The 14,909-nt window shown below is 46.7% G+C and overlaps 1 protein-coding gene across 6 annotated transcripts in view; it reads left to right on the forward strand.

Moving 5' to 3' along the window:
* Positions 1 to 1,475: 1,475 nt before the first annotated feature.
* The window catches only part of ANKRD44 (ankyrin repeat domain 44), a 140,989-nt gene continuing 127,555 nt past the window's right edge, over positions 1,476 to 14,909 (forward strand). For all 6 annotated transcript variants that reach the window (XM_086750712.1, XM_086750716.1, XM_086750714.1 and 3 more), the window contains exon 1: positions 1,476 to 1,579. In XM_086750712.1, the coding sequence (XP_086606838.1) occupies positions 1,553 to 1,579 (27 nt within the window). In that variant the 5' untranslated portion in view covers positions 1,476 to 1,552. The remainder of the gene's footprint in view (positions 1,580 to 14,909) is intronic.

A 14,909-nucleotide genomic window follows, 5' to 3' on the forward strand; every position in this document is an offset into this window, starting at 1 on the left:
ATGATGCCTCAGAAGCCTGAAACCAACATCTGTTTCCTTCTTGGATTGGTTTTCTTCCATAGAAGACACTTCCTTTTTTTTTTTTTTTTTTTTTTTAAACTACTTAAAGTCACCCCATTCTGTAATCAAGGGTTGAAAATTCAAATTCATAAATCACAGTTATATTGGATGTGTCGCGGGGTAGGGGAGCTCATTGCTGCAGAATCTACTTTGTGGGGAAATTCTTGGTGTCTTTGTGCAACATGGTGTGAGCGGGAGAGGGAATCTTCAATTCTTTGCTCTTCAGTTACGTGTCCTTGGAAAAATGTAATTACCCTCATTACCTTTAGCACGTTTGTAACTCCTGTTGCTGTGCATTGTGCCAGTGATTTAAATCAAATTACATGCTTGAGGGGTTCAGTTCATCAACTCTGAGGGGCAAGAAAGAATTTAACCCTTCACGCTTTTTCTTCTTTCCCCCTCCCCTTCTGTGCTAGGCTGTGCAGTCTTGCTCTGGTGCTCGAGTCCCACGGACAGCCAGATCTGAGAGTGCGACTGAAGTTTCCCCCGGGTCAGCTCAAGGAGAACATCAAGGACGATGCTAATTTTCCTCTGCAGCACAGGGCAGGCGCTGGGTGGCTTGTTTGCTTGCTTGTTGAACTGTACTTCTTTTTAATCTGATGTGCCGGTCTTTGAAAAGTTGAATAATATATTGAGTATGAAAAGACTTGAACTTGTCAGGAGTTGGCAGATTCTTGCAAGGCAGCTGTTAAAACCGTATAAGAGGTAAAAAGAAAAAAAAAAAAAAAAAAAGAGGTAAAAAAATCCCAAAGACTTGATGAGAGGTCTAACCTTACGTCTAGCAGTTGTGTCTGTCTGGGAGGTGACAAACGCTTAGTTCCTCTGCAGTGGGCTGCAGGCCCTGGTCCCCGAGGGAGTGAAGCCGAGGGCGTGACACCAGCCTGCAGCTGGGCCGGCCTACGGGCGTCGTGTCCCTCACCCCGAGGCGGGACGGGGGGGTCCCTCAGGCAGCCGACCTGAGGGAACCGGGGGCGTTGGGTTTCGGCTCCCCCCTCCGCAGGCCCGCCCGGCCGGGTCCAGCCCGCGGTGCGTAGCAGGTGCCCCCGGCCACCCCTGGCTCCCGTGCGGGCCGGGCGGCCGGTCAGGGACGCCCCGGCGGGGCGGGCCCGGACGGCGGGGCAGGCCCGGTCCGGCGGCACCGCCCCTGCTGCCGGCCATCGCCGTCCCTCCTGCCGCCCCACGGGGCGGGGGGCGCCGAGAGCCCCTCGGAGCGGCCCTGTGCTGCGCTCGGCTCCGCCGGCGGGAACAAAGGCGGCAGCAGGCGGCGGTGGCGGCGCGGCCCGTGCGAGGCGGCCCGCCCGCCCCTGCTTCCTGGGCCGGGCCGGGCCGGGCTGGGCTGGGCTGGGCTGGGCGAGGCGAGGCGGCCTCCGCGCCCCCGCCCCGCCCCGCCGGCGCGGAGCGGAGCCGCTGCCGCCGCCGCCGCAGCGCCGGTCGCGGGGCGCGCTCGCCGGCCGTCGCAGGAGCTGCATGTGCGCGGGAGGAGCGGCGGAGGATGGCGGTGCTCAAGCTCGCCGACCAGGTGGGCGCCGCGGGGCGGGCGGGAGCGGGCCGGCGGGCTCTTCCTCAGCCCGCGACAGCGCGCCCCGGCTCGGCTCGGCTCCGCGTTGTGCGGGGCGGCTGAACCGCCGGGGGAGGCCTGGCGGAGAACCGCGGCCGTCACCGCGGCGGGAGAGGCGCGATCCCCCCCCCGCCCCAACCCAACCCTGTTCCCCAGGGTCGCCGCCGCTCGCCGCGCGTTACCCGCCGAGCCGCCGCAGATGCGCTTCTCCTCCCCCGCGGCGGACATTGTCTGTGCCCGCGCAGGCGGCGTGTGCCGCCGGGACGGCCCGGGCGTCGCGGCGGGGGCAGCGGGCGGGTGCCCGCCGCAGGCTCTCGCCATCCCCCCGCCGCGCAGCCCGGCGTGCGGCCCTGGCCCCGCGGTCCTCGGCGGGGTGGGAGGGGAGGGGATGCGGGCTCGTTTCGAAAGGCCTCTGGGCTCTGCCGAGCCTACCTCGGGATTTCTTCCTCGTTTCCTTGCCGTGCCGCACGGATAAATTATTTTCACTGTCGCCTTTTTATTTAGGAAGTGCCTGCTCGGTTTAGCTGTCGCCGCTGTTCGCAGGCTGCTCGGAAAAACCGTAGTATTAAACCCTGAGATCGTGTTAAATTTAGCAGTGGGCAGACAGCTGTAATCAGTATTAAAGTATTTCTTATCGCTGGTAGTTAAAAGCGTTTAAAAATATTTAGTAAATTGATATTATGGCTCCCACATCCTGGTTTATCCACATACTCCACCAACTGTTACACACTTTGCGTGCTTTAATCTGCTATTTTTAATTTAACGTGGTCTGCCTGCCATCAGCAGCGTGGGTGTCCTGCAAACCTCAGACCTTCCTGTTGGGTTCAGAAGGGCTGTCTGCAGCCAGCCCCTCTCCAAATACCCCTTACTTACAGAGCACAAGCCTCGCTCGCGGTCTGTTTATGCTTTTCTAAGAAAAGAAATGTATAAAGCTGCTACATAGCATGTTGAAAATAATTTCAAAAGGAAAAAAGGACAAAGCTGCTTCGGAAGTAGAAGCAGCACTGTGAGACAACGCACAGTCTGAAACACGTTTTTGTGCGTAAGAGAAGGCAGTATTTATGGGCTGTCTCCTGACATGTCCCTCCAACATCCTCATCTTTAGATGCGTGCTTATGACTGGCAGAGAAAATGTTTCATGCTATGAGGCTTCACCACCCTGCGGTGCACAGACTGAGTCTCGTAAATAAGGAGAGTCAGGTAGGATATGCATATTAAGAATCTAAACAGCAAGCATTAATATTAAAAATAGATATATTGCAGGGGACCAAAATGGTACCATTTCAGTGCTTTTCACGTGTTTAGTGAAGCCCTTGAATTTACTACCTTTAGAGTCTTTAAACCTTTGCTGAAATCTTGCAGCAAGGATTTTGCTTCAGCAGCAGAAGTCAAAACGGATTTAAGTTAAGTGGATCACATCTTGAAGTCTGTATTGCTGTAAAAACCAATGATAGACTGTTCTCTTAGTATTCTCTCTTCTCTTCTGAGAACCCTCGAAAGTGAGGAGTGAGGCTCTTTAGAGCTGCCATTACACCCCTGCAGTGTGCCAGCTGTAGGGATCCTCAAACTATTGGTGGGTGCTCGTGGTGGCTGTGGCCTGGGACGTGATATGAAAGGCTGATAGTTTTTCTTTGTGGGTGTGGGTCTCCTGTCATTTATGATGGGATGTGTTGGTCTGCCTGTACTCATCCTACTGGATCTTTTGATTTTCTTCAGTTTCTTCACCACAACTTTTTTTTTTTTTTTTTCACTTCTGAGAGACTGGAGGAGGGGGAGGATACGTTCAAAGCTGGTGGCGGTGCTTCCTCTTAAACCAGGTGCAGAAGTTTACATATGCCTGTTTCTGTGTACTCGGAGCCATTGCTGGCGGAGCCTTTCCGAAGTGCAGCCTGAGCAGTTGTAACCTGCAGCAGCAGCTCTGCGCGCATCAGGCCAAGCTGTACGTTTCATCTACATCAGGTTTGAAGAGCATCGTCCCCAGGTTGGCCCACCTCTAACTGAAAGAGACGCAGTAGCAGCAGACTCGCACGTTTATAGACAGATGTAGGAAAAACAGAGTGAAGCTGGGATAAAGAATGATATGTCCGGGAAGATGTGCATTCCTGTAACCGCTCCTGCCTGTGCTCAGACTCGCTGAGGCTGTGGGAGCAGGCTCCTTCTGTGTTTCTTCCGTCTCTTGAGGATTGAGGCAATTGTGGCAGTGATAACTTGCAGCGATTCAGGAAACGGTTTCCTTTTGCTTGAACACCAGAGGCCACAGAGCACACAGCAGCAGTCTGTGTGCTGGCAGTCCCCTGCAATGAGGATTGCAGTAGGTTGGGCACTGCGTATCACGCGTACCTGCAGCAGTCAGGAACTGGGCTGCTGTGAGCGTGGGCTGCTTTTTGTGCACCGAGTGTGCAGTCTGGTTGAGGTCTTAGTTGCGATGCTCAGGGGAGGTTGACTGAAACTGGGAGCTCTCTCTTCTGCCTGTCGTTGTGACTTCTGTAGCACGTGCTTTCTCTGGATCCATGACTTTCTTGACCGGTGAGGAGAGCTTTGTGTAAGAGAAGACTAGACAACCCCTACACTGGAGGTTTAAATACACATTTCTCCAAGTAACCTGTTTTCCTGCTCGCTTCCATTCTTGGCTTCTCCTACCAACCGCATCAAACAGCCCGTGGAGTGTTCAGATGGATGAGAAATTAATCACACCATTTCTCATACAGGCTTTGAAGACAGACAGGCTTTCATTATTGCTTCTTTTTTGATATAGCTGAAAGATGCTACAGTATCACTATGCTTAATCCTTCAAATAAGTTATTGGTACTTTTGACTGCATTCAGTCCTTAGGCAGGAGAGCTTAGTTTAAGAGTTTAGCATTAGTGTAGGTTACTTGAATTTGCTTCCACTGATGGTAATTGGTAGCTTGTCAGTCAGGCCACAAGAAGCCCTTAAATCATTTAACCACAGGAAGTGTATTCTACTATCGTTCGTTTCTGCATTAATTTCTTCCAGGCTTTCCTTCCTTCAGTAACCCACCCGTAGCCATTTTTGAACGACTAAATGTTAAACCGAAAACAACGTAAGATATTTCTTAAAACTTAACTTAAATGCCTCGGATTGTAATCTTTGTCTGTAGTGGTGTGTCTGTGCATTTGTAAACGTTTTGATAGTCTAAGTATTTCAGTTGTCATACAAAAATATTGCAAAACTTACTCTAAATCTTAAAACTTTCATCTATTCCTTTTTTTTAACATCTCTGCAGTGAATGTTGATTAGAGCAAGCATGCAAATTGCTTTAAGGACTGAAGAAAAATTGTTTTTCAATTCTAAGAGTTATTGCTGTGTTGTTCTCCATCCAGTTTATTGGCTGTACCTTTTCCATTTCGATAAGTGTCAGTATTTTATATTCTGTGAGGACGCAGTTATATGTGATGAAAGCCTTTGTTTGCATTTAAGCTAGAGTTCAGACGGAGCAGAAGACAAGTGCTTCAACAAGTGGGTGGCCAGAAGCTTTCAGGTGTGAGTTACACTGACACAGCTTGAGCCTGGCTCTGCACATGTGACAGAGCACGAAAACCCTTGCTGTGCCCCTCGGAAACCTGCTTGCTGGAGCTCTTCATTCCTTCCCATATTTTGAGTTGCCATTCCCTCCTTCTCATGAGTCTCCTTTCCCCTTCAGCAAAGCCCTCTGAGGCTGAAAGGATTGTTTGGATTTTTACTTTGGTGGCTGCTTTTTGAGCAGTAGTCGTTGCCTGGGCCCACCTCTCTCCTGTCCTCTGAGTAACCAGCAGATGCAGGGTTTTGCCCCTGCCTGCTGCGTGCCATTCTTTGCATGGCTTATTCTTCATACTTGCACCGAGCAGCTTGGTTTCTTGAGAACTGCTTGTTTGCCACTTGCAAGCTTTTCAAGAGAAAGCCTGTTCATCGAAGTCCAGCTGAGTGTGCTTTTAATCATCTTCAGGGTTTCTGTTGATGGTTCTGGGCAGCAAACACAGACAATTGCTCCTGTCAGCGCTCTGTTGAGAGGGTAAAATATATTGAAATATTTCTGTATATAAACTTCTGTGAGTTAGCTTTTGGAAAATTATTTTGGAAGAATCAAAGTTTCTGTGGCGTCTCCATCTCATTTCCAGGCTTGCCTTGCCAGCTGAGGCCCTCCTTGCAGAATTGCTAGCAGTCCCACAGGCCTGCAGGTTGTCTCTGTAGCTAACTGCATCCTCTTCTCTGTAGCAACTCTGTCTAACTGCATCCTCTTCTCCCTCTTTAAAGCCAGCGAAGTCGCTCCGTGCGTGTTTATGCTGTGTTTGATTTGGGATGCCAGCCCTCTGCCTGCGCAGACCGAGTTGCCTTCACACGCCTCAGCACAAACGCACCCATCGTCCCCCGTTGGAGGCAGCGACGGTTGGCGTGGCTCCTGCATGGGGATGTCCTGCTTCCTGATATCTGTTGGAGGCTGATGCGAGCTCTCCCCTGCCTAATTGTTGGTTATAGTTATGTGTGTATCATTCTGTCTTTGAAAGAGGCTGAGAATGTTTTCTACAAACAAAAATAAAATGAGAAGTTACCTAGAGGTGAAGCCTGCTGCTTTTAAGAGATGTAGTGCTTGTGTTTTTAAACCTGCACCACCAAATTCGGTGGGAAGCTTGCTGTGAGCCTGAGACAGACACGGGCTCGGTCTCGCCTTGAGTCAGTGCACCTAGGGGGTCAGAATTTACTGTGACCTCAGTGTTGCTGGCTCAGGCCCTGTATGTAAAAAACAACAATTATTTTTAGGCTGCCCTTACAAGCATGCATATGCGTGCATAAGGGTAATGAAGCCCAGATAAATGGTTAGTGTGTGCACTTAGGCTGCTATTAACTGCAAAACCTCATCCTGTCTCCTGGTATTTTGCTGGTTGTCCTTGATTGCTGAAAGTAATGCAGTATGACTGGAACTGAAAGGACCATTTCTCTCCCTCCCTTTTCCAAATGTTTTCCTGTGTTTGACAGTTCTCTGCTGACCATCACGATCCTTTTTATTATGGTCACAGAGAAAAGAAACGGCATTAAACAGATGTTTAAATAATTTTAAACAGATGTCAAAGATCATAAAAATTGGCTGGGCAAAGGCTGGACTTGTGTCTGAATACACAAGTATTCATAAAGCCAAAATGAATGCAACAGTAACAAATAACTTCCTAACAAAACCAATTAAATTTCCAAATGATGGTGTGTTTTTATCTTATTTCAGAACGATTCAATTGACAAGACTGTCTTTCTGTGTATCCTTTCTCTCTGACAAGTAAAAGCATCTGAGAAGATGCCCCTGAATCTGCTGTATAAAACAGGAGTAATGAACCTGTTCACAGCCAGCCCATGGGTTAATTTTGCTTGGTGTGAGGTTCCACGGATCCTCTCCTCCTCATATTATTGCTAGATAATACTAAGATGTGTATTAATATGCAAGCTGCCAAGCATTTTGAAAAGGGCTCACAGCAAGGAAGAGATAATCCATTTTAGTACAAAATGCTCAGGTAGCCACGAAACAAAGGTAGCTGTGGGGAAGGAAGAAGGAGGAATTTACCCAGAGGAGTGTTTCTCTCTCATTTCTTTTGAAATAAAAATGCAGTTGGATCAAAATAACTCTTGTTGTGGCAGCCATTGACTTCCTAGAGCTGTGATGTTCCTAGGCATGCCATACATACTGTGAGACATGGCTCTCTGTGTTTTAAAATAAAATAAAAACTTTGTAAAAAAAAAAAAAGGGATGCACCAGCATTCCTGCCCTCGTTCAGACCTACAGGAATGATGGTTGCTGCTGTCTGGTATAATGGCACCTGAGCTCTGACACATAGAATCATTTAGGTGGGAAAAGACCTCTAAGTCATCGAGCCTAACCGTAAACCTAACAGTGCCAAATCCACCACTAAATCTTATGCCTGCGTGTCTTTAAAGTGCCTCCAGGGGTGGTCCTGTTCAGGGAGGGTGGAGGGGAAAGCTTTGAGTCACCAAAGAGAGCAAGAAGCAGGCTTGAAAAGGAAGCTGCTTGCTTTATTTTTGGTCATAGCTTCTGCAATAAGTATCACTTTCTGATAGTTTTGTAGCTTGTTTCAAGGTAGACAAGAAGCACTCTAATCAGGAGAACTTCTGGAGGGGGGTAGCGTGCTCAAGTCTGTCATAGATACTTGTTTAGGAGAGAAATCCTCCCGAAGTTTGCTGTTTGGTAACACTGTAAGGGTATTGCAGTGGTTGCGCGTAGATGCCTGGGCTGTTTTGAGGGGGTGTGTGCCTGTCGTGTTAGGATGTTAGTTTTCTTGAATTGCAGATGGCATCCAGCAAAACTCACCCTCCTGTGCGCACTCGAGGTGTGGTATTTTATCCCTGCATGACAAGTGCCTCATGACCTCTTCCTGCTCCTCTCTTAAATTAAGATGTGGTTGTCATGACTACATTTAGGAGAGAAATAAATGTTCCTCCCAGCTTGGGCGCTTGTGTAACCACTTGGTTCCGGCAAGGTGGTGTTTTTATCTGGATCCTTGCTCAAGGGTAGGCAGATGATTTCTGTGACCTGGGAATAAGAGTGCCCAAGCCAGGGCTAGCTGGTTGCTGACTGTGGTCGTGCTGCAGCTCTTCTGGGCACGGTTTCGAGCTGGTGCTGCTCCATCAACAGCACCACGGCAGTCGGTCACACGCCCCTCTTAGAGGCAGATCCCTGAAAGCCAGCAAAGAAAAATCTAAAGAGTTGTTACTAGAGGTCTGGGTGTAGCTGATCCTGCTTGTTCCTGGCCGGAGAGGCAGAGACTGCAGGATGTGGTCCTGATGGGAAGGGTTTCCTCATGCTGGCGTGGTGCTCTTCAGTGTGTTCACCTGGAGGAGCCAGGCCAAGTGCCTTCTCCTCTTCCTAAAGCTGTCCCCCTGATCAGCAGATCTCTGACTGTCTGCTTGAGAAACAAGCAGCTTACTCTTTAGGAGCTATCGTTTCAGGCTGTCTGCAGGCTTGGGCAATATTTGTACAAAATAATTAATGCTTCAGCATATTTTGTTTTTAGGCTTCTTTCTAATCTCTCTTGTCTGGAATTTTTTTTTTCTTTCGGTGGTACTAATACAGGTTCTATTGTCATTAGATGCCTAAAGGAGCCAGATATTGTAGGTATAAGCCTATTAGGCAAATGTTTCGAAGTATATTCTGATAATGTTGACCATTTCTTCTGTTTTTTATTCCTGCTTTTCTGCTTGAACGCCCTGCTTCACATATTGCTGTCTATGTTGCAGAACATACAGGTGAGCTAAACTTGCTGGCAGAATACCTCTGTATTTTAACCATTTAATTTGAATGCTTATTAGCTGAAAAACATTGCATTTTCAGCTGTTTCCATTTTTAAATTAACAAGTTTTTTTCCAGAAGTATGTATCTGATATTTGTCACTTTTTTTTTTTTGTTAGCTGGAAAGCTTGGGCTGGAAAGTTCCCACAGCTGCTCTCTGTGGCTTCAGCTTTGTTTTAATTGCTGCACTAGAAACATGTAGCAGCATGCTGTTGGAGCCCTTCAGCCTGATGATGGGTGGGAATCAAAGCATTACAAAATTACATTTAAAGGGGGGAAATTATTTTGCAGTTTTATCCAGGGGTTTGAGGTCATTATTGAAGTCTGCAAGGAGCTGGTCAACAAATTACAGCGTTTAGTTGTGGCTAGGTAATGGTGACATTCTGAAAAAGTACGTGCTTTTTGATGACAGACATTTGCATGTGTTTTGCTTTTGGGGGAAGAAAGTCTTTCCTGGCTGCAGATGTACAACCGAAAATGGAGGCTGCTTAATACGTTTCTGCCACGCAGTGCTGAACCTCCCAGCCTAACGTAGGCTTGTCTGCTTGATGTTTGTACTTTGTGTTACGAGCCTGTTTTATGTACAGACATGCATTTTTGTGCTGGACCTGCTTGTAACGGCTTGCTTTCTTGTTTTAAAAAGCTTACTTGGGGAGAATGCCCTCGCAAAGCCCCCGCTTCCTCCTCGCAGCTGCGTGCTGCTGCGTCTTTATGAGGAACTAAGCAAAACCGTAGTGGTTGGCTTGTGCACACGGTCTGAGCAGATGTACCTGACGGCACCTATGTACTGAGCTTTAGTTTTTTTGCATAAAAGAGTTGGTCTCTTATGAAAAACCCTTCTACTGGTGAATTATGTATGTGTAGGATTGCTCCAAGGACCACATGTTGATATCCTTAACGGCACAGAAAGTCTGCAAATAATCACTACTGATGAATAATTTGCTGTTTAAGCATCACCATTTCTACTCTGGCATATTTTGCGATCTCATTATACAACCTGTTTTTTCTCTATCTTGCAGCCTTTGTAATTTTACAGACTTGTTGCTTGATCAAATGTCTTCTGTCCATGCAAAAGCTTTAGCAAAATAGTTGTTTGGTACCTACTGCGTTGCATACCTCTAACGGATGTCTCTGTAAATGAAGTATTACCAGCAGTAGGGAGCATGTAACTTGAAGAAATTTAATAGTAAAACTGTAAAAATCGAGTATTGCGATCTGCAGCGTGTAAACTGAAGAGAAGACAGCAGTCACCTGCACCCTTAGATGCACAAGATTTCACATTCTAAATATGATCACATCCTTTCTGGGAAAGGAAGCTAGTGTGAACACTAACGAGCTTTTGTATGCATTTTGTCATTAATAATGTAGGCAGTACCATTGAGATGGAGAACATAACCCATTTTATACTAGCCACATTTTAACATGATAGGCTCCTTGCCTTTCCAAGGTGAAAGGGCTGCGAATTGCCATCTGAAATCTCATCTTTGGACAAAGTTTTGCTTTCGGCTGCGTTGAATCTAGACCAGCTTTGCAGGAATATGGGGAAGCTGCTTTGTATTTGTAGTAATATGCTGGTAGCAGCACCTGCCTTTCTGTGTTTCTATGTATAAAGTTCATTTTTTCCATACTTGTAACAGACGAAGGTGGTGAACATGTCCTTTTCACTGGTGTCTTCATTCTCGCCTTCCTAAGTGTGGTTGGTTTGTTTTTGTTTTTGTTTTTTCTTTAATAAAGGTTATTTCTTTTGTCTTCTGTGCAGTAAGGCAGCACAGCGAAGCCGTGCCTGTACTGTTGGGCCTCGCGGGCAGTAGGAGGCTGGGTCCACAGGCCACCAGGTTGGGCTGGTGTCTCTGCCCAGCCAGCCCTCTTCCCGCCTGAGCCGGTGCCAGTGGGGAGCCTGGGATTTCGAAGTTAGAATCCTGCGGTATTATCTGGTAAAACACTGATTTGCTCAGTGTGTTCTTTAGTTGTTTAACATGCCAAGGGTGAAAAATGAGAGAACAAAAGCCTGGAATACCCCATATTGTCTTTGTGCTTTCAGCTGCTTTAATGTGCTTGCCAATGTGACACGCAGCATTTATCTCCAATTTAAAATCAAGAGAGGGACTTATTTAGTCATTGACTCCAGGAACATTTCCAAAGTGCTCTACTAACCAAGTAAACACGGTGTGCCAGATCCTGCAACCATTGCCTCTGTCTGAGAGTAGCATGCTTAGGTGAGTGGTCCTGCTGCATCTTGCTCAGCATGAATCAAGCCTAGTGTGAGGAAATTTATTTATTTTAATGTAAACAAGCCCTGATCCTTTAGATATATGCATAATCCTGCTCCTCTCTTAGGAGATGTGGTCCTACTTCTGGTGGAGTTTTCTGCAGATGGAGCCCGCAGCTCAGATACCCTTGGCTGGAGGCAAATCTGAGATTTTTTTTAAGACACTGCCAAGGTGGCTTTGGATGTGGGAGTGAGGGAGAAGGAGAGGGAAGAGCTGCCATGCGGAGCCGAGACGAAGCACACGAGGGATGCTAGGAGGAGACAGAGGAGAAGGCAGGCAACGTGTAGCTGTAGGCACAGTGCTGCTGCCTGATGGCACTGTAAAGAGAAGGTGGACGTCACCCCGGTTTGCAGCGGGAGAACTGGGGTGCAGAGAAGCTCTATGACCGAGGTCAGACTGAGAAGGGAGCAGGTGACAGAGCAAAAGCTGAATCCTGATTTATCTCTTTCAGTGGCTGAATCACAGCGGTGCCCTTCCTCCCCGCAAGTTGTTTTAACACTGTTTACTGTGTAGGCTGATGCCAGTCTTACGATGTTGCAAGACGAGAAATGAACAGTGGCATGTCGTTCCATAGCACGGGGTTAAATTCAGTGAACATAGAGTTTATTTAGATATCTGTTCTATGAAGTGTAAAATCAGCACTGGTCCTGCTTACGAGGAAGTGCTCTGTTAGGAAATGGTTTCTAGATCACTTGGTAGGTAAAGGTTTATTCTGGCTGTTTGCGGTGGGTGGCTGTCTTTGGTCACTAATCCTCTGTCATAGGCTTAGCGTTGTATTCTGGCAGCGCAGACGGTAAAAGTGAGATCAGCCTGTTGCGTATCAATGCCGCTTGTTTAGACTAAATATCCTGATAATCCAGGACCGTGTGACTCTTGGCCACAGGGCACACACACGAAGATGGGTGGGTTCAGAGAAATGGAGGTAGCCTCTCAAGTATGAAAACTTACTGCCAGTGAATCAGATGGTGCCCTTTGGGAACGTTCACACATGGTCCATTTCATGTCAGGCTGAAATTGAGCAGTCTTCTCAGTAAGTTTTGTTTCTTGCATGTAAATATTTACAGACATATAATCTAGTTTGTAATTAGAAGAGAGTGCTCCCTTTAGAAGCATTTTCATGAAGACTAGTGAATTTGTGCGTCACCTCTTCTACCCAGAGGAGTGTTATTTATTTCTTCTCTGCAGATGGGAGCAAACGGTGCTGAGCAGCTTTGTCCTCCTCCAGAGAGAAGGGTAAGACTAGCTCACACAAACTTGTAGTCTGTATCTCCAGGTCAGCTCAGAGAGTGAGCTTCCGTGGCTGGACCTGGGTCTCTGAGGATGTCCCCGCTGTTGGTGGGGAGATCGCACAGCCCAGGAGCCCCTGCATGCCCCGGCTTTGCAGGTGCAGTTACCTGGGGTAGCATTTGCTTCCCTGTCCTTAGGGTGAGGGATCCAACCTGTGGCCTTTTTTTTTTCACAGTGGGGATCTGCTTTGTTACCCTGCCAGCCCTTTCCCTAAACAGAGGCTAACCCTGGGTTTAAAGATCCCAGAAGGGACAAAGAGGAGTTCAAGTGTCTTTTTGATCTTTGTTGCTACCCTGAGGCGAAGTTAGATCATTTGCTGTGAGCTGATCTCAGTTGTGCTTGGAAATTTACTGAAACAGCTACTCCAAAACAATTATTCTGAATAGGTATTTTGATGTGGGTGCTAATATTCTTGTGTAAGAACATCTTTAGCTAGTCTGTCTTAATGCACGATGGAAGTAGAATAACTGCTGACTAATTATTCGAGAACAGCTCTTTTGGTAAATGCCTGAGTACAGAAAAGCCCCACTGCAAAGAATGAAGACAACCCCGCATCCCATCCGGATTCAGAAGAGGAGGTTCTGCCCAAGGTATTTAAATAGTCCTGTTCATTCATGACTGTTTAGAAAAGCGCGTACCAGTGGTAAGTTTTATGGTGCATTACTTAAAATACTTCATATTAATTAACAAACAAGTACCAATTAATTTTACATTATGATACTTAAGGAGTAGACTGCAAGGAATGGTATTTAGCTGTGGCTGTTTGGCAATTATGACCTTGTATATAATAACAGACTCAATAAATTCTTGATGTGAGAGAGCACCATTAATCAACACAGAGTTAATTAACTCTGTTGCTTACACAGGAAGTGCCGTGCAGAAGTGTCTGAATCTCTGTGGTGCTACAGGCTGAAAATGTTTGATTTGTCTGGTACCTGGCTCGTTCCCACAGAATTTTTCCCTCGAAGCTGATGCTGAAGAGGGAGCAACGTTTCCTGTAGGTGAGAGGACTCTGTGCATTGGTCCCACAGGTTGTCTCCTTCTGTGGCACCAATGCTCTGCCTTGGGCTTTCTGTCACCTTCATGGAGAAGGTGGAAGCAAGCCCTTGGAGGAGTGCTGCAGTACAGGAAATATAAAGGGCTCTTGCAACAATAATTTTTGTCAGGTTAATCCTATAGGACTGTCCAAGAAATTAGGAATCGCTGTGATAATTAAAAGTTATACTCATCAGCTCTCATTTAGACTTTATACAGGTATTTTTTTTTGCTGTGGATTTTTAAAATATTTTGAAAGGTAGCCCAGAAGGGGGAAAATGAACAAGATTCGGCACACCCTCAGAGAGAAAAGCATTCCATCTCTGTACCACTCACCCCTCCACACTCCAAACAGATCTTGTCTTTTCCTGAATATGTGATGCTTGGAAGTATGAAATTGGCTCAGCCTGTCAGAGTGACACTGACCATCTTTTTGTTGGTTTGTTTTCCTTTTGGCTTAGTGTGAATATAAATGGGAAGGACGAATTTCTAACCTGGGATCGTACATTTTTAATCATCTGGCTTACCTACTTTCTGACGTCCTTTGAACCACTTTCGTATCTGCGGTCACTGTGGACTGTGAGGGAAGAATTCAAAGGTATGGGCCATGGGAGTGTTTAAGCTCTGCAACAACAATGCCCAGTAACAGCTAGTATGGAGACTTTGAGCGGCTCCAATATGAGAGAAATGAAAGAAAGCAACTGAGTCTTGTTTTCTCACTGCTGGTATGTACAGCCTCCTGAGTGAGAAGACTTCATGTGTCCTGTTTTTACTCTTGAGGTTAATTTAACTTAGAGGTGTAGTACAAACACTCTCTTTTTTTTTTTTTAAGTGCAGTTAAGTGTAGTCCTTCCTCTTCTTCCCTCTTTCTGCTACCTAGGCTATTAGTCTTAATTACAGAGTCATTTAGTAAATCACTAATATGAGTAGCTTCGTACAGTGCCACTAGATATGTTCACCAAATAGAGCCAGAAATAGATGAACAAAACATGTACAGTCTGACTCTTATACTTCCTTCTGCCATGCTGTGGCTGAAAATGTACTGCCTATTGATGACTACTTTTATTGGTGTAACATTTTTGGGGCTAGGAAACTTCAAAGATTTTAACGACTCTTTACATTTTATGTAATGATCTTTTGCTTTGAGTAGCAAAGGAGGTGTTTTACTTGCCTCCTCTGTCTACTGAGACAAATGATTTCTCCATATTCGCTCTCATTTATAGATTGTCATGGAATGCTCTTAACAGTTTATAGCAATGAATTAATTATGGGGGCCTGGGTGTAGGGGCGGGGAGGGAGAGAGGAAGAGGTTTTCACTTTAGATCTCAAGGTAGAGGAAAATGGTGATTCAGCTAATCTCTCTTCTGCAAATGAGATTTTTTTTGCCACAGCCACACAGCTTCCATATTTG

This window comes from Chlamydotis macqueenii, chromosome 6 (assembly GCF_036417535.1).
Source record: "Chlamydotis macqueenii isolate bChlMac1 chromosome 6, bChlMac1.mat, whole genome shotgun sequence".
NCBI classification, from domain to species: domain Eukaryota; kingdom Metazoa; phylum Chordata; class Aves; order Otidiformes; family Otididae; genus Chlamydotis; species Chlamydotis macqueenii.